The sequence below is a fragment of the Platalea leucorodia genome, assembly GCF_965183815.1.
Source record: "Platalea leucorodia genome assembly, chromosome: 9".
Lineage (NCBI taxonomy): Eukaryota > Metazoa > Chordata > Aves > Pelecaniformes > Threskiornithidae > Platalea > Platalea leucorodia.
This window is the reverse complement of record NC_138831.1, coordinates 16,414,891-16,432,856: the sequence shown is the minus strand read 5'-3', so window position 1 is coordinate 16,432,856 and position 17,966 is coordinate 16,414,891. Positions and strand designations below refer to the sequence as shown.

Below are 17,966 nucleotides of genomic sequence, written 5' to 3'. Positions count from 1 at the left end.
GGGTTAGTGCTGCTGCCAGCCCGAAAACGGGGAGAAGGGTCCAGCCACAGGATGCCTGTGTTAACTTCGTTGAGCCAGGAGCTGGTTTATGGGAGAGGGGAAAAGACAGCAGTCTGGAGCTGCCTGAAACTGCTCTGAGCAAGCGTGGTTTGTATGCGAGGGACCGTCCGTGGTTTCCCTGCACTCGGACACCGCTTCCAGCAGCAGGTGCTGTCGGCTCCGCAGGGATGCTCCGGGCCAGGGGAAAACGCCCGGGGCGGGGCGGGGCTGGGGGAAGGGGGGCTTCCCTGGGGGTTCCGGGGTCGGGCCGGTCGTGTCCCACGGGGGAATGGAGCGGGGGGGGGCGCGTAGGATGGGGGTGTGTGTGTGAATGGATTGGGGAGGACGGATGGAGGGGGGGAAGGATGGAGAGGAGGGAAGGATGGACGGGAGGAAAAGGATGAAGAGGGGGAAAAGGATGGAAGGGGAAAGGATGAAGGGGGAAAGGATGGATGGAGGGGATGGAGAGAAGGAGGGAGGGAGGGGGGATGGAGGAGACATGGAGGGAGGGAGGGAGGGGGGAAGGCGGGAGGGGGGATGGAGAGAGGGGGACCAATGAGGGTGCAAAGAGGGACCAAGGGCGGTGGAAAGGGAGTGGGGAGCACGAGAGGGGGGCGCGCGAAAGGGGGGACGCAGGACCGGGCCACCCGCCGCGCCCTGAAGTGCTGGCGCCCCTGGGCGCCCCCGCCGCGCCCCCGCCCCCCCGCGCCCCGCGGGAGCCCCGGCTCCCCGCGGCGGGGGATGCCTGCGCGGAGCCGGCGCGCCCTGCCCGGCCCGGCCCAGCCCGGCCCCGCCCGGCCCAGCCCCGCGCGCCGCCGGCCGTGCGGGGCCCCGGCCGCCGCCACCGCCCCCCGACGGGCCGCGCGCGGGGCAGGGCGGAGGCGCGCGGCGGCGCTGACCGCCCCCGAGCCGGCACCGCCGCCTGCCCAGCCCGGCGCTCCGGCTGCGGCTGCCCCGCCTGCGCTCCCATGCCCCCGCAGGGGCGGTAGGGCCGGGCGCGTCCGCGAGGGGCGAGGGCGGCGGCGGCCCCCGGGACCATGCGCTGAGCGCCCGGGGCAGCCAGCGAGCGAAGTTGCGGTGGAAGATGAACAGCGCCGGTAAGTGCGCGGGTCCGCCGCGATGGCTCGCCGCCTCCGGACATCTTTTCCCCGGAGCCGGCAAACGCCGGGCGGGCTTCCTTCCTCCGGCACCGGCACCCTCCTTCCCTCGGGCCGGCACACGCCGCCTCCGGGGCCGGTACCACCGGGATGGCAACCCCCGTCCGGGCACTTGCTCCTCCGGGGCTTGCACCCCCGGCCCGGCCCGGCATCCCTCCTTCGGGGCCGGCAGCTCCTGGGCCGTGCCACCGGGGCTGGCGCCTCTCCTCCAGGCACCCTCCGTCCAGGGCTGGCCCTCCTCCTCCCCCCGCCCCGGCGGGTGCGCACTGGCTCCCCGCGGGGCGCCGCGCACCCCGGGGCTGTGCGTGCCCCGCCGCTGGCCCCGCCGGGCCGGGGAGAAGCGGCGAGCCCGGGCCAGGCGGGGGTTCCGGGGCCAGGCGGGGGCCAGGCAGATCGGGAGGGCCGCGGCTCGGCGCCCGCTCTTCCCCCGGACACGCTCAGCCCTTCACAAAGCCCCTAGGAAATTTGCTGTGACTTTCTTTCCGAGAGTCTGGTTTTTGGGGAGGTCATGTTTTTTGCAGAATTTTCTCTCCAAGGCAAACCCAGACCCTTCCTCCTTCCTTCTGTTAACTTCCCAGAATTTTTCCTTGATGGAAACTGGGAAGGTGAAAGAGACGGGATGAGAAGGGAACCGATACTAAAGACAAGACCTTCAACAGTTAAACATTAAAAGAAGTCACTGGAAAATTGGGGCAAACTTTAAATTCTCCACCAACACCTTCTGATTTTCAGGGGTGAGGCACGTGTGTAAAAAACATAACAATCCAGGAAACAATTATTACTATGGAGTTATTTAGAAAAATCTAATGCTGCATCTAGAATTAAAGAGGAAGAGAAACAGTCCCTTTGTGTTAGCCCTAAAATTTTCCACTGTGTTTCCTTGTTCCAGAAGGTGAATGTCGCTGGGCACCTCGCTTGCATGGGTGCATCCTGAAGCCCAGAGGTTTCACTGCTAGATACCTTGCCCTACAACTGTCATGTGTTGGGAAACTGTGAATCACTGTTTGCCAAAGCACAGGAACATAGGATTGGAAAAGATCTTTTAGGTCAAACCCAGCCCTCTGCTGTTGTATCAGCATGTTGTACCACTCCTCTGAGTTTAAAGCAAAAGGTTCTCTTTCCCCTTGGAGCGGGTAGTGAGACACTTTCCTACCCAGAAAGTGGTGACCTTTCCATTCTGTTTTCTGATCCTGTCTGGACCGGACTCTGTCCCTCCCAGGAGACAAACTCATTTGAAAGTTAAGTGAGCCAGCCAAAAATTGCTTTAGCCATGATGCTCCAACCTCTCTTTCTTCATCTCTCCATTATTTAAAACAGACCAGCTCTAATCTGATCCTGGTGTCAGTGGAAGAGCAGTGTAAGGAGTATCAGCTGTATCCATTTGTAAAGACCTGAATTTTATTAGCAGTTTTTATTTTTCAGGAGTGTAGGACTGAATGGGACTACCTTCATTACCAAAAGCAGTACCCGTTGTTAGAGAGCACAAGGTCATATTACTCCTTTTCTTAATTCATCAAATTATATCTTAAACCAAAACTTTTTAGATAGCTCTCCTGCTATTCCTGTCACAAACCAAGAACCTCTTACCATTGCCAGTTCTCCTAGTTTCCAGACCAGATTCATCGCCATTTATTCTTGTGATTACATTGTCCTTTTGCTTAAAAATAGTTCTTTTCCTCCTCTGGTGTTTACCTCCAGGTTGTATTTATAGAGTGCTCATATCCCTTCTCAGCCTTTGTTTTGTACGTTCACACAATGCAAGGAATGTCTCTCCCATCAGTGCAAAGCAGAACTTCCTACCGAATCTGAAGGAGAGGGGCGTTTGTTAACCGGCACAACTCAGGGACCGGCATTAGCGATCCTTGTATTACCTTAAGTAATACATAGCACCAGTAAGTAGAGTCGTATGTGCAGGCATATATGGCAGCCTTGATCCCACAGAAGTTAAAATAACAACAGACAGAAAACAGGAAGGGAGATATGGATTATCCTCAGAGATGTGGAACTGATATGAAAAGAAAGATGAAGCAATCCACCCAAGGTCACAGGAAATCTGTGGTAAGAGACAAGAGACAGACCCCCATCTCCCAGCCTCGTACCTAGGACCTTTCCAGCCTCTAAGTACCGATTTGTTTGCCAGGTGCTGAAATGATGCTGCCCATAGGAAGAATGTACAGATTAGTACATACATTAGTAGATTAGTCTCCAGATTGTTCAGAGGTGTAAGCAGACTATATATTCTTTCAGGTGCTACTGAAAGTGATATAGGAAAAGCTGCCATATGTACCTGCCAGAGAATTTTAACCAACGTCTTCTTTGGCTCTTAGGAAGCAATATATGAAACAACAGGTGAATATGAGCTGTCTGCTGCAGTGTGAGCTTCCTGTTGTGAAATCACAGCCAAATTGGAAACATCACAAACAGTTACAGTTACATTAAAAAGAAATATATGCCAGTAGTTTAGAACCAAGATTATTTAATTGTCATATACATGTGGTTTTTCATAGTCAGGTCCCCCAGCCCTACCAAGACTTGTATGTACAGTCTGCTAGAGACAGTGAAAATGCTGGAGAATTTTCAGGATCAAGATTTTTTGGTGTTGAAATTCATCCTTTTCTGCTTATATTCTCTTTAGATTTTTCCCCTGTGTTTCTCTGTGGGACGTTATGCTGTTGTATTATATTTACAGATGGCTGCAATAAAGTTATATAGTAAGAGAAATTTGTAAGCTATTGATCTGGTATCCCAGAGTCATAATGCATTGATCTAATCATAGAGGATGGATTCCAGTAACTGTGCAGAACAGCATTTTATTTCTGCAGAGTGGGATGTGCTCTCACAGCCCAGCTGTTAATATTTCAATTAAGATTTGTAAGAAGACAAAATTCCTATGGGATAGTTACTACTGACTGTAGGTCTGTCTCCATACTAGAGGAACCTTCTTGCTATATACAGAGTACTTTTGATCACACATTTGAAGAACATGCTGATAAGAGAGGGTAGATGTTTTTCAAAAGTATCAGACTTATGCAAAAGCTGAAATACCATTTTCATAAATGTCTGAGGCATTTAGGAGCCAATGACCTGCTGGCTTTGAACAGGACCTCAGATCTCAAGTGCCTAAAGCCCCAATTCTCAGAAGACACTTAAGTATCTAATTCCTGTTCAAGTCAAAGTGGGAGCTGATACCTAAATCTGGACTGAGGTCCCATTTGAAAGGGAGACTTGCGCTCCTACGTCATTAGAAAATCCTAGTCTAAATACCTTTTCCATTTCAAGTGACTTCCATGCAACTGTTTTCATTTCTTATGTAACTTTTGTCATTTCAAACTTTTCTGACAGTGTGAAATAAGTGATGCATTTAGATGCTGTAAAACAAAGAGAATTATTTTTGCAGTGAATATTGCAAAATTAATGACATCTTGGTTATTTACAGTACATCCTGGGGTCCTACCAGTGACAGCACTGGTGTTTTATGAATTGAACCCCTCAAAGGCATTATACTTTCCTTGTAAATCATGCTACCTCATCTATTTCATCTCCAACATATTGAAGCAGGTTACACAGTTTATGCTCGGTAGTTAATTCAGAATGACATTAAAATGGCTTATCTACATAGGCAGCTTAAACACACCCTCACTGTCTGACTTGGACAGCTGGCAGAATTGTAATTACAGGTTGGAACCTACAGCTTCCTGTACTGGAGATGTAATAAATGAGTTTTAGGAGACTCTGCTTGGCTTGCCTTACATTCCTGGCAGCATTACTACAGTGGTTGGTGCCCGTGGTTGGTGCCCGTGTTCTGGTCAGGTCCAAAATCAGCTCTTCATCTGCAAAGGAGAGCTGTCCATTTCACTTACAGTGAAGCTCCATGTGTTATTTTGCTAGGAAGCTCTGTCTACCATTCTCTCAGAACAATTTCTTCTCTAAGGAGTAAGCACCATGGTCAAAATATAAACCCATGTATTAGACAAGCTGAAACAGACAAAGGTACAGAAAGTCCTGCTTTGTTAAGAACTAGGTGTTGGTTTGGTAGCTGAGGCGTGGAAACTTCTACCTATGACTGTGCAGTGCAGTCACACTGTTTCCGTGAGTTTCTGGGTTTGTGCAGCACTTGGCACACGTGGCTTTTGTCAATGGTATGAGCTCTTAGATAGCACTGATGTGCGAGGGAGTGTGAGCATGATGGCTGCTGGTATAGATCAGGTTCTTTGTTTCATGTCATTGCCTAGTTCATAAAATAGAAATGCTACCATGAAATAACTTCTATCCTTCCTGGTCCAGTTAATTTTTATGTCTATAATAGTGTTTCAGCAAGTGACATGTAAATGAATTCCTATATTTACTGCTAATCTTAAGGTTGCTTATTCTCATTTCCTCAATTGTGGGACTTTGCTTGCTTCAAATGGGGAATTTGATCCCAGTCTTTGGAAGAAGTTACAGATTTCCTTGATAAAGGCAACTGTATAGATGCAAAGACAGACATGCATTGATGTCTCCGTAGTATTTTAGTAGTGCATTCTGATTTAAGAGAAAAGGACTTATAACAGAAATAAAGTCTGGGTTAATTAGACTGAGGACTGGATAACTGGCAGTAGCAAATCTCTGTAGTAGTTATCTCTGTCACATTATCAAATGGTGGTATGCATGGTGCTGGGACCAGGATTATGTTGACACTGTCCAACATTTTCCTTGGTAGGAAAGGAAATAGAAAAGTATCAGATGACAAAGTTCACTTTATGATGTAAAGATTCGTGAAAGGGTAATTAACAAAGTAGGCAGGGCAGTTATATAAACAGATCTCAATCATTAAGTTGGATCCATTCAAACAAATTATGCTTAATGCATATTATAAAGCTATCAGTTTAGAGACAATGAACAGGCAACACAGCCTTGGGAACAATTTAGAGGTCATAATGGACAAGCAAGTCAACCTGATACAGTAACAAGCTAATGGAGAGTAGTGAGAACTGGGTCTAAGAAAGTACTGAACTCTGTAGACAGCATCATCAGTAGCCACTGTGGAATTCTTCCCATAGGTCTGCCCCATGTTGGGGCCCCCCAATATATATGTCCCCCATATGGGGACCATTGGAAAATTGGAAAAGATTCAAAAAAAACCCAAAAGAAAAAACTTCAGGAAAGGAGAAATTGTCCAGCTGCAAAGATTTAATGAGTTCATTTGTTCAGTTTACCAAAAAGAAGAATGTACCAAGACATAGCTGTGGGAAGTATATGTCTTCCCTAGAGAAATACTGAATAATAAAAGGGTCTTTAACCCAGTGGAAGAAACAATAACAAATGGCAGAGATAGAAGCTGGAGATAGAAGCCAGGCAGCACTAACTGGAAATAAGGGCTTTATTTTAAAAATGAGCGATTCATTACAGGAATAAGATAAGGATGATACTAAAGTACATAGTCCACCTTTTGTTGACTTCAGACCACAGCCTTCTAGAAGACAAGTTTTAACTTTATCCTGATATAGCTGAGTGAAATTATACAGCTTCTGATCAGAGCTGAACAAGACTTTCTGATGCCCTTGTCTGGACATTCTCCCTCTACCTCCTGTTTCTCAGGTGAGAAATCTGTGGATTTCAATCTCTTCTTCCTGGGCAGAAGCAGTGACAGACAGGACTTGTGTGCATTGGTTTCCACTGGGATTCTAGGTTTGGTTGGTGCAGTCTTATCCCACTGTTGCAATGTGGTCCCTCCACCTGCATTGTCACTTCCATCCGAAAGCTCTGCAGATCCCTGAACTATGCAGTGCATTTCTGTCCTCTGCCCTCAGTCTCTCTCCCATTTTAACATATGTCTGAGTTGAATTAATGCCAACGGTATGAAGAAAACACAGGTCCATAAAGGTTCGTTGGTCAGAAAAAGCTACTTTCAGCATCGTAAGAGATGCCTGAACTGGATTGTGGTACCAGCCAAGGCTGGAACTGGTATCTGCACTGTGGAGCTAAGTCATTTCTTGGGCCACCATCAAAAGACCATGGGCCTGGGACATGTCTACAAATATCCCTGCAAATGTGAAACCTCGGTGTTTAATTAGGTCTTCACCCCAAAACCAGCTGCTTGGGGTGGTGGTAGATATGGTCCCTTATAAGCCTTAATTAAATTCTAGGCTAATTCCTAAATCTGGAGAACATTTGAAAGTGGGTAGTTGCAGTGTTTCAGGCAATACCTCACTACAAAATGTTTTTTGTTTCAAAGAAACACTTGAACAGTGAAGGCCGTATGGGTTGATGATTGCCATTCCAGGAGAGCTGCTAGGCTGCTCTTCACTGCTTAGAAACTTGGAGGGGAGGAGAGTAATGTAATTTCATATGGGCCATGGCAGGAATGAAACCATGCTGAAATGCAGGTTTGCCTGAAGGAAGGTGGGTAAGGAGAGGAAGCGGTCCTTGTCAGTACAAGGAAGCATCGAACAATAAGGGGAGGAGCAGGCTAAAGAAATTCCTATTCCCCAAGAGTTTCCTTTTAAGCACAAGGTGGGTGTGTCTCCCTCCAACATAAAACACATCCTAAAATAAACATGCACAATTATTTGTGAACATACACATTCCTTATGGTGCAATGTTGTTTTGTGTCCATTTAGAAGTTACAGCCAAAACCTTTCAAGTGGCTCAGACAGTAAAGGAAGCAGAAATTGAAGCAGAATGGAATTGTTGTGATAAAAGGCAAAGAGTGGAGCTTTCTTTTCAGTAATTGTTTGGGTTATTTTTTAAACAAACACTTGTACTCCTCCCACTGCCCTCCTCCCCAGCCCCAAAAGAAAAAAAAAAAAAAAGGAAAGTTGTTCAAGGAGCCTCGTGAAAGGAAAGATCAACACACAGAGCAGTTAGGAAAAAACTATGGAAGGAATCAGTAGTGACCAGTAGCTGGCACAAGTGGGTAAGAAAGAGTAGGACATTACAATGCCTGTTATTACCATACTATGAACAGGGTCCATTACTGTAAATTCTCTTCCACTGAAGGTAGCAGAAGGAAAAACTCAAGATTACTTGATGCCTTTTGCTGTAGAAAATTACCACTGGAGGGAAAGTGGGTAACTATGTTTAAGCTGTATTCTTTTTTTTTTTAAGTGGATGTCTGCATGGTTATTTTACATAAAGGAAACGAGTTAGTTACATTATTTTATTTCAAATTTGTTTATAAGACAAAGCTTGGGAGATCCTGGCATTCTCTACAGTCCAGTCTTTTTCTCATTACTCAGTGTTTCAGTACAGACACTCTGGCAAGAACAAGGATGCAAATGCAGAGACTGTGCTCAAGCCTTGTCACATCCCAGGAAAGGAGTAGGTATATCTGTATCCTACTCTTGGATAGATATTCCTAGGAAAAGCCAGACACTGCCGGAAGTGGTATAATACCTCCAAAGTGATGTTTCTTCCTTGGAGTTAGTCCTAAAAATGCATCGTTATGGTGGTAAGGGGTCCAATGCTGATTTCTGGTGGGAAAGGTGTAAGGACTCAGTTTTAGCTAATAAAAATTTCATGGATTTTGTTACCAGAAAGTTAGTTTAGGATGTTTAGTCGTTGCAATAGCTGATTTAAAAATCCAAAAGGTAGATCTGGCTGGGGAGCCAGGCTTAGAAGATACTCAACCCACTTTTATTCCCTCCCTGTTTCTGACTGGCAACAGTTTTCAGCACTCTGCAGCCTTCAGCTGCTGCAGACTTGCCGCTGGCTGCAACAGAAGCAATGGTACTTCAGCGATGGTGAAGTGTTTGGCACATAATGTTTCCAAAATAATCTGGAGGGAAAGATTAGCTACCCATTCAGTGATTTCAGTAATTAGACAGATGCCCTGCAGCTCAAAGCAGCAGTAGCTACTGTGAAACAAGAGTACACACTACAGTACTGGAGACTGGCGAATATGCAGTTCTCTTTCCCTCCTTTTCCACAAGTTGTTTTAAGCCTCACACACATGAAGCTGGATTGGATAAAACCCCAGATACAGAATAATTCTTAATCAGTATATGTGATAAGGCGCCTAATTAGAACAGCCTTTTCACTCTTTCTGGGCTGAGCTAAGATCACTGTCTCAGTTTTTAACTTAGATGAAATCTCTCTGGTGTCTCATAATTCTAGAAAGACTGCTTTCTGGCTACATCAGAATGCCAAATTGTCAGCATCTTTCTGAGTATTGGAAGAAATTTCAGCAAGGTTAAGAAGATCAGAAGAAACAGCCTCTTATATCTCCCAGAGGCTAATCAAACAAATATGCCAGTATTAGTTCAATACAAATTACTCCAGTTGGACTAAGATACCAATAAGAAAAGTACCATGACACCAAATATCAGAACAATCAGAGAATCATTTTTAAGCAGTTTGCATATAGTACTACTTTATTCTCAGTGTGGTGCACAGCTGCATTTTAATTATCTTCCCTTCGAGATGTCAAAAGTCTGCATTCCAAAATACTCAAAACATAACAACACGGTAGCTACACGTCCTGAAACTTATACCATGATTTAGGATGGGATTTCGCATAGGAACCATGTCCCAAATGGTGTCTCTTGAGATGCTGTTCCCTTATTTCCTGTGTGTAGGGCATGAAGATTTTGCACAACGAATTGTTCCTGTCTCTCTCATGGTGAAATCATTTGTCTTGTGCTTTTCTTTACAATGGATAGCTGCACTTTTCCCACTAAAATGTGTTAATTAAAATTATAAAAAGAGTTAGAGATTTCTGATTGATTAACCATATAATTACCTATTGATGGTTAGGAAACATTAGTACGAGCAAACCCCTTCTCTTTACTTATTACCATCTGTAACCATTTGGTGCGCTGGCTTCTTCACACCACATATTTCATCTCATCTAAAATCTCATGAGGGAGGATCCCTATTGTTGCCTATTTATGCAGCCTTTCAGCATTTCGTTCAGTTATTTAAAGAATATTGATTTCAGGACCAAGATAGCTGGCAATGGCTGTGGCATGTAAACTGTACTGTTGAGTAAAATGGCCATATATGACTTAATTCATATAGCTTCAATCTAGCTTATTGTCAATCTACTTGAATTCCCCTACACATGTGTCAGCACTTCCACTAGAAATAGTTTAGAGACCCTGACTGACCTTATTTTGCAAGATAATTAATTTTTTTAAAGTATATTTTGATGTTCAGAGAAGATTGTATCTGCAAGGGGTCCAGGCATTTACAGGAGGATGGAGGATCTTTTGACTAAAGAAAGGACTGAAGAAGCTGTACACTGACAACTGAACTTAAGTTTAAAGCAGTAACTCTCTTCACGCTTTGGGTTGAGGTATTTCATTCAGTGCATTATAGCCTAGCTGCATAATCAATGTAAAGTATTATCCAAGCTTTTAGCAAACCATCTTATCCCTCATGATTATGTTGTTTGACAAACAAAATGTAACTCCATATTTTGTTACCATGGCAATGGCATATGGGAAGACTGTGTGTCCAGGCACCAAGTGCTCACTTCGGTTTGGCTGGGTTGAGTTAAACCTTGATCTGTTGGTAGAACTAATTTTGTTCAACGCTGAAATTCTGCAAACTACATATTGAAATTAAAATCATTACTACAAAGTGTTTGTACTGTGTTATAAGAACAGCCACTATGGCTGAAAGGCATTTCTTTCATTGCAGCGAAACACTGCAGCATCATTGAATCAAAGTGCTCATACTTAATCCTAGGGCAAACAGGTTTCTGTGGCAGAATCAAAAGGTGTCTAGTGTCATTAGTACTTCTGAGTGCGGGGAGTGTTACCCATCTGTGGGTATCTGTGTATGATATACCCCTGGCTCTGCAGCTGTACATCTTTCTCTCCCCAAGTGTGCTAGGGCTGCATCTAGTTCAGTTCAGTTCAGTTTTTGACCTTAAACCCTGTTCCCTGGAATAGCTACAGTGCCACGTGGAAGCACAGCGCATATGCTTTGCTTCTTCAGTTCTCTTTTCAGAGCTGAGCCTTTTATTGGCTGGACTCCTTCTGCATTAGAAGTCACTGGTATAAGATAAAAGTCTACTGTAGGATATATTCTGCTGGCTTTAATAAGAAACCAAGATGACTAACATGGCTTTTCTTTCTTTTCTCCAGAAATCACAAAGCCACCACTAGCACCAAAACCAAAGATTACCGGTCATCTTTCTCCAGTAGCTGTCTCCAAATTTTCTCCTTCACTACCAAGGGCTGATATTCTTCATAGCCCGAACTCTATGTCTAGAGGTCCCAAACCACCTATTGCTCCCAAGCCAAAATTCTCAGCTGACACTGAGGGCAAATCCAGTGTTTATGCCAACAATAACTTAAATATATGCTCAAATGGGAAACTGGTATGTCTTGATGGAGAGCTGTATGAAGGAAACCAATGCAATGCTGATTGCCCAGAATCTGAGGCAGATAATGAATACATTGTAGTTCCTGAAGCTCGGCTGACCAGCAAAGACTGTAATGACTTGGAACATGAGCATGATCAGAACCTGGATTCCTCTGTGGAAAATGAAGTCTCAGAAACTCCAGAAGAGGTAGAGAAGGAAGAGGATAACATTGCTAATGATGAGGATACCAGTAATCAAGAAGTCACCGAAGATGAGCACCATAACTCTTCAGATGTTGCTGAACCAATGGAACCAGTGTCAGAAGAGTCAACCAGAGACTGTGACCAGTCCGAAGCACTTTGTGAGGAGTCCTCAGATACCCCTGATGGGGATAATGATGCTTCCAAGAATGTAGATGAAGATGAGGATGTTGTAGGTGATTGTAGTGAAACCAAAAACAAGGAGGAAACTTCTAACAACCTGGAACTGGTTAAGGACCATAGTGATTGTAAGACTGACACTGATAACATTTTGAATAGAGATGAGGAACTAATGGATGATGTCTGTAAAGATACCATTGTAATGCCACTACCTGCAGATGAATCAGTCCCAGGTTGTGAGAAGGCAGGGCAGGAGGAGGAGGAACTGCCTGAGATTTTAGAAAAGGGAGATGGGTGTCTAGCACATGATGGTGATCACAGTGTGCGTGCAGAGCTTGATTTGAACATGGAAGGGGAGTTAGAAAATGATGACTGTGCAAGCCCTGACATGCTGCCCAATGAGGCCAGTGAAGAAGCAGCTCCTGGCTTAGAACTGTGTGAAGATGAACCCAGTGCTGAAAATGGTTTAGGAGAGTGCATCCATCAAGCAGCAGCTGAAGAGGAGGAAGCAGACCCAGATGAGCACAACAATACAAACACAGGAAATGCCAGTGATGGCTGCCAGATCACTGAGAGGGCAGATGAAGAGAAGACATCAGAGGTAGCCTGTGAAGCAAGCAAAGACTCTGGGAAAGGGGAAGAAGAAACTGTGAATGCAGAGAATATGGATGATGGCTGTCAAATTGCTCTTTGTGAGAATGAATGTGGTGAGGAAATACCCATGGAACATTCAGATGAGAATCTTCAAACAGAAGGGACCTCTCTGGATGAAGACGGTGTGATCTCTGATAGTCTACCTAGTAGTCCAGGGATGGAGCCAGAGTTGGAAGATGTGACTGTTGAAGAGCATAGTGAAAGTATTGTGGAAACCTCTAAGTCAGATGAGCTACAACTTGAAGACAATGAGGTGGAAGCAAACAGCCTCAGCAAAAGTGTCCCAAGTCCACCTCAACAGCTCCCACTTGAGGAAGAGTTAGAAGTCCATAAGCATGCTAAAATGAATGCAGCATGTGAGACCAGACCTGTCTTGCATGAAAATCGAGCAGTCCCTGAGGTGGTCATTGTGCCTGAAGAATCAGAGGAAAGAGAAAGTAGCGGTGATTCCCTAGATGACCCTTATGTGCTTCCCGCAGAAAATGAAATTGCTCGTGATGGGCAGACTGATTTGGGAGCTGATCACAGTAAAAGGGATGAATTAGGCATGGATGGTGAAAACAACTTGCTGCCCATTGATCGTAAAAGCATTGTCACTAGAACACGGTCGCTTTCTGGGAAGATGCCAGGCTATGTCCCAGAAACAGTTCCGGAAGAAACTGGACCTGAAACTGATTTACCATCTTCTCGCAATGGCTCTGGGAAAGAAGATTTAAGCAATAATTTATTTTCAGCAGAAGGAAAACCAATGGAAGCCAACAGGGCATTACCAACCAAGTCAAGACGTTTCATTTTATATCCTCGATCTTATTCTGTTGAAGGGAGAGAGATACCTGTCTCTGTTTACAGAGAAAGTGATGGCTGCATACTGGATGATGGTAGAATAAAAAGGACAGAAGACAACTTGTCTTTGCCTTGTGTCAATGGTTCATCAGGTGGTTTTTCCCAGAGAAATCATCTTTCATCATGTGGCGTATCTACTCCATCCTCAGTTGTTGATATACCACCTCCTTTTGAACTTGCCTACATCACCAAAAAGCCAATCACTAAAAGTTCTCCTTCACTTTTGATAGAGAATGACTCACCTGATAAGTATTCCAAGAAAAAGAAATCTTCCTTTAAGAGGTTCCTCACTCTAAAATTCAAGAAGAAAACTGAAAGTAAAGTCCATGTAGATGTTAATGTTTCCTCTTCAAGGTCCTCATCAGAGTCTAGCTATCATGGGCCTCCAAGGCTGATGGAGCTGGACAGGAGGAGCCTGAGTAGCTCACCTCAACTAAAATCACATGTGGGGAAGTTCCGTGCATCTGAGTCTCCCTCAGCTGTTCTTTTCTATAAGGATGGTAAAAGAAAAGGAACGCCTAAGTCCTTCAGCAGGAGTGTGTCAAGGGTGGAGTCCTTCGAGGACCGGTCCAGACCCCCTTTCATGCCGCTCCCACTAACGAAACCTAGGTCCATTTCTTTTCCCAATGCCGACACGTCTGACTATGAGAACATTCCTGCTATGAGCTCTGACTATGAAAACATACAAATTCCTCCTCGAAGATCCACCAGAGCAGGAACTTTTACTGAGTTTTTTGAAGATCCCAGCAGGGCCTTATCTGCTGCTAATGAGAATGACGGCTATGTGGATATGAGCAGCTTCACTGGCTTTGAGAACAAGCAGCAAACCACAGACCAGGAAACAGAAAGGTACTGTAATAAATTCTTATGTAAGACCTGCTAGCCTTGGCCAAACAGGCAAGGCCTCCCTTGCTAGGTATCATTGGCAGATCCTCCATGTTGCTTGGCTTATACCCCCTCTCGGGAAATGCTTACAAGATTCGAAGGATACAAGATAAGCCTCTATCAGTGAAAAAAAAAAGACACCAAATTAACTCTTTACCTTGTAAATGTATACTAACAAGTCCAGTGTATCTGGATCCTATGGCTTACAGATACAAACCAAAGAACGTTTAAAAATATTTGGTTTATCCAATGGATCTAATTTTTGTGGCTTGGGGCGGGGGGGGCGGGGAGAGCTTGCTTTGTTCTTCAGTAAGAAAGGTTTCTGACTTCTTAACTGAATGAAAAGAGACCCTATTTGCTGGAAGGGGTCTTGCTTCATTTTTTCATTCCTGTCAATTTCTCAAAGCAACAGTATATATATAATCTCTCAAAGTACATCAGTTAAGTATAGACCAGGAAATCCAAATCATGAACTAATCAGACTAGACAATTAATTTTAAAAGTTGCTTTAAAGCCTATCATTATGGCCCTTTGACAGAGCTGCTGATTTATAAATTAATTAAATAGCTCTGTCTGAAATCATGTGCATTGCTAACATTAATAACAGTCTTTCATCCCATTCCATTAGATTATTTGCAAACAAGAAAATGTCTTTTTCATAGTTACATAGGAGCAATGCACCCAAGACCTTTGAATTTGAATCTGTTGTCAGATTATAGCATACAGTCAGTGGAGTGCAGAGATGTAAACGAGAAGTGTGTCTTCCATTAAGTTCATGCTAAACAGGTAATGAGAAAACAAGGTGCAAAGCAAATGAATGAAAATGAATGTCTTTAATGCAGTTGCATTTTGTTAGAGCTGCGTGAAAAAGATAAACATCTTAAAAGCAAGGTTTTCATGTCCATTTTCATCCATCATTCTTCTAAAGATGTAATACTCCTGTTTCTTTGCAATATTTATTTTTTATGGTCCTCTCCCCTGTCATTGTGAATGGAAGAAACCATGGGCATTTCACACATCCCTCTTTTGATATTTCAGACTTGGGGAGTAAAAGAACCTTTCTTTAACACCTCTGAATGAATCTTGCAAACCATTTCTAAGACAAGAACGATGTACAGTGCTTTGTCTTTCTGAGAGAGGCGAGAACTGGTGGGGGTGGGGGGGTGAGTATGACATGGGGAAAGAGATTGCATCAATGCTTAAGCTGTGGATCCAAACGTGCCTGAAGCTGAGGGGTCTGGGACACAGGCCTGTGGTTTAGCTCTTCAGAGATGTTGGCTGCCTATGGTGTTGGGAGCCGCAGTGGTGCTGACACTGGGACATGGTGGAGTACAGTGCAGCTTCACAACGCACACAGCCACATCCCCGGAGCAGTGCTCAGCAGAAGCTGCCTTAGCAGGGCCTGATGGCCCATTAGTCACACTGCTTTCAACGGTTTGCATTGCGCCCAGCACGCTGACGTTTGCTCTTGGAAAAGCTGGCCAGTTCTTTGTGTCCATGAAACGCCGCCCATTTTAGGTAGTTCTTGAAGAACCAAGTTAAAAATATTAAAACTACGTCAATTGCTGTGACTTGGGCCCATTTATGAACTTCCTGTGGAAGCCTGTTGTTTCAAAGGGAGAGCCAATCCAAACTGGTTCAGGAAGTCTCAAGGTCAAGGCGTGAACATAATTTTTCAGTCTGCTGCTTGTTGTGCATGCAGTTTTTGCTGTTGGGGGAGAAATGAAGGCTAGGCTCCTGAACAAGCCCTTTATCAAGATAACCGGGGTGGAGGGGAAGAGCATCAGGCAGACAGCAATATACACACATTGCTGCTGAGATAGCTATTATTTGCTATATTTGTCAGGAGGTTTTGGACAAAGACATGCCTGAAAAGCTTTGATGAAATGTAAATGGGTAATACACATCCAATGGCATAATATACTTGGAGAAACAGTGTATGGTCTAATTGTAAAGCAAAGCAAATCGTACAAGTACATGCACATGAACCTATTTACGCATGCATACATGATGTATGGACATGGATGTTTTATTTCCTGCTAAAGCAGTTCTGCTTAAAATACCTCTCAATAGATATAAGCTTTCTAATATGAATACCTATCAAACACAGCTCTACCACAACCACACAGGGATAAAAATTACTTTGAACTCCAGCCTGCTCATATCCTGAGGCTTATTTCAACCATTGAGAGTACAAGTGTGTTGGATTAAACCCTCGCAATACGTGAGACTTGAGCCTGTGAATTTCTCTTTGGTGTATTCACCTGCAGAGCATTGGTATTTAGCATCTGCTGATACCTTATGGAATTGCTACATTTTGATGAATGGCCAAGTACAACTCTTTTGTTACATTTCAGAGAACAGAATATGAGAGTGCTATAAAAGATTATAATAGTCTGGGAACCTCCACTACTGTGTGTGATTGGGGGAGAGCGGGGTGGGAGAGGGGCTTACAGAAATTGACAGATGAGAAGATTCACTGTTTAATTTTCTTGCTTAAAAGGGAAGACCATGTGGAGTAGATTTAAACCAATAATTTCTAATTAGAAGCAATCATGTTTATAGAAAAAGTCCAATAATGAAAGCGTTCTAGAAATATATCTTAACTTAGAATTACCATTGCCAGAATAGAACTGGGAATATTGCCCCCTGAAGGGCAGTTATTGTGTATCCCCAAAATTTAGCTATCTGGTATTAATAATTAAACTCTGGTTCGAGTGTATGACAATCTAGATCATCATTAGCCTTCTGTACAGTGTAGAAATAATGGGACATAAGTAGAATTGGACAAAATTCCCCTGATCTTTCCCCAGTCCACATAGCCTGAATCAGACTCAATTTTCATTTGCTTTTGAAAATTCTCTTTCTAGCCCCTTTTCTCTGAAGAGTTGCACTACAAAGTGCAAAGCAACACAAACCAAGTGTTCAGGCTGAAAGCAAAAGGCAGCTGTGCCCCACCTCTGGGACAGTACACGGTAACCTACAGCATTGCCTTGACCCTAAACAGCTATAAGTCAGAGCAATTTCACCAAAGTTACTGGCTAAACTTTCATCAGACGAAAGTCAGGTAGAATTCAAGTATGCTGGCACATGTCTTAACGAATAGCTTCACTAACCCAGCTTGACCTTCAGAGCATCAGCCATGCATATGGCAGTGGGATAAACATCAAAGGGATGGGAAAGAGATACCTCAAACACTCATTTCATAGTCTACCACAGTATCACTTCCAGTGCTTTTAGGAGAGATGGAGACAATCTTTTATCAGGGTTTAGGTAAGGGCAGGAAGATGGCATAGGTTGGGTGTTTTCAGAATTTCATTTTCCCTTTTTGCTTTCTACTTAGAGTCCATAATTTGGATTTACCAGGTTTGCTAAGTCTCAATCCTCCTTTCTGCTAAGATGCTCAAAATCCAGAGAGGAAAGAAGATAGGGAGAAGAGAGGAATAAAAGGAGTATACCTGCAGTTCCACAGATAAGAGTGATGTTGAATATTCATAAGAATATTCAACATCACAACACTGTGATGTTGAATATTCATAAGAAATGAGCTAAAAGCCCATGTTGATGTTACCTGTACATTCCTATATCCTTCTACATAAAATGGTCATCGATACATACTAGAAGAACCTCAGTCTGATTATTGTACTTAACTAAGAGCAGGACTTGCTCAGACTTTGACTCTTAAGTGAATTCTTAGGGGCCAGTGTGGGGATGCCA

The 17,966-nt window shown here is 44.1% G+C and overlaps 1 protein-coding gene across 3 annotated transcripts in view; it reads left to right on the top strand.

The window, feature by feature from the left end:
• The first annotated feature begins 1,004 nt into the window (after positions 1-1,004).
• The window catches only part of FGD5 (FYVE, RhoGEF and PH domain containing 5), a 118,365-nt gene continuing 101,403 nt past the window's right edge, over positions 1,005-17,966 (top strand). For all 3 annotated transcript variants that reach the window (XM_082322305.1, XM_082322306.1, XM_082322304.1), the window contains exons 1-2: positions 1,005-1,136; positions 11,267-14,213. In XM_082322305.1, the coding sequence (XP_082178431.1) occupies positions 1,124-1,136; positions 11,267-14,213 (2,960 nt within the window). In that variant the 5' untranslated portion in view covers positions 1,005-1,123. The remainder of the gene's footprint in view (positions 1,137-11,266; positions 14,214-17,966) is intronic.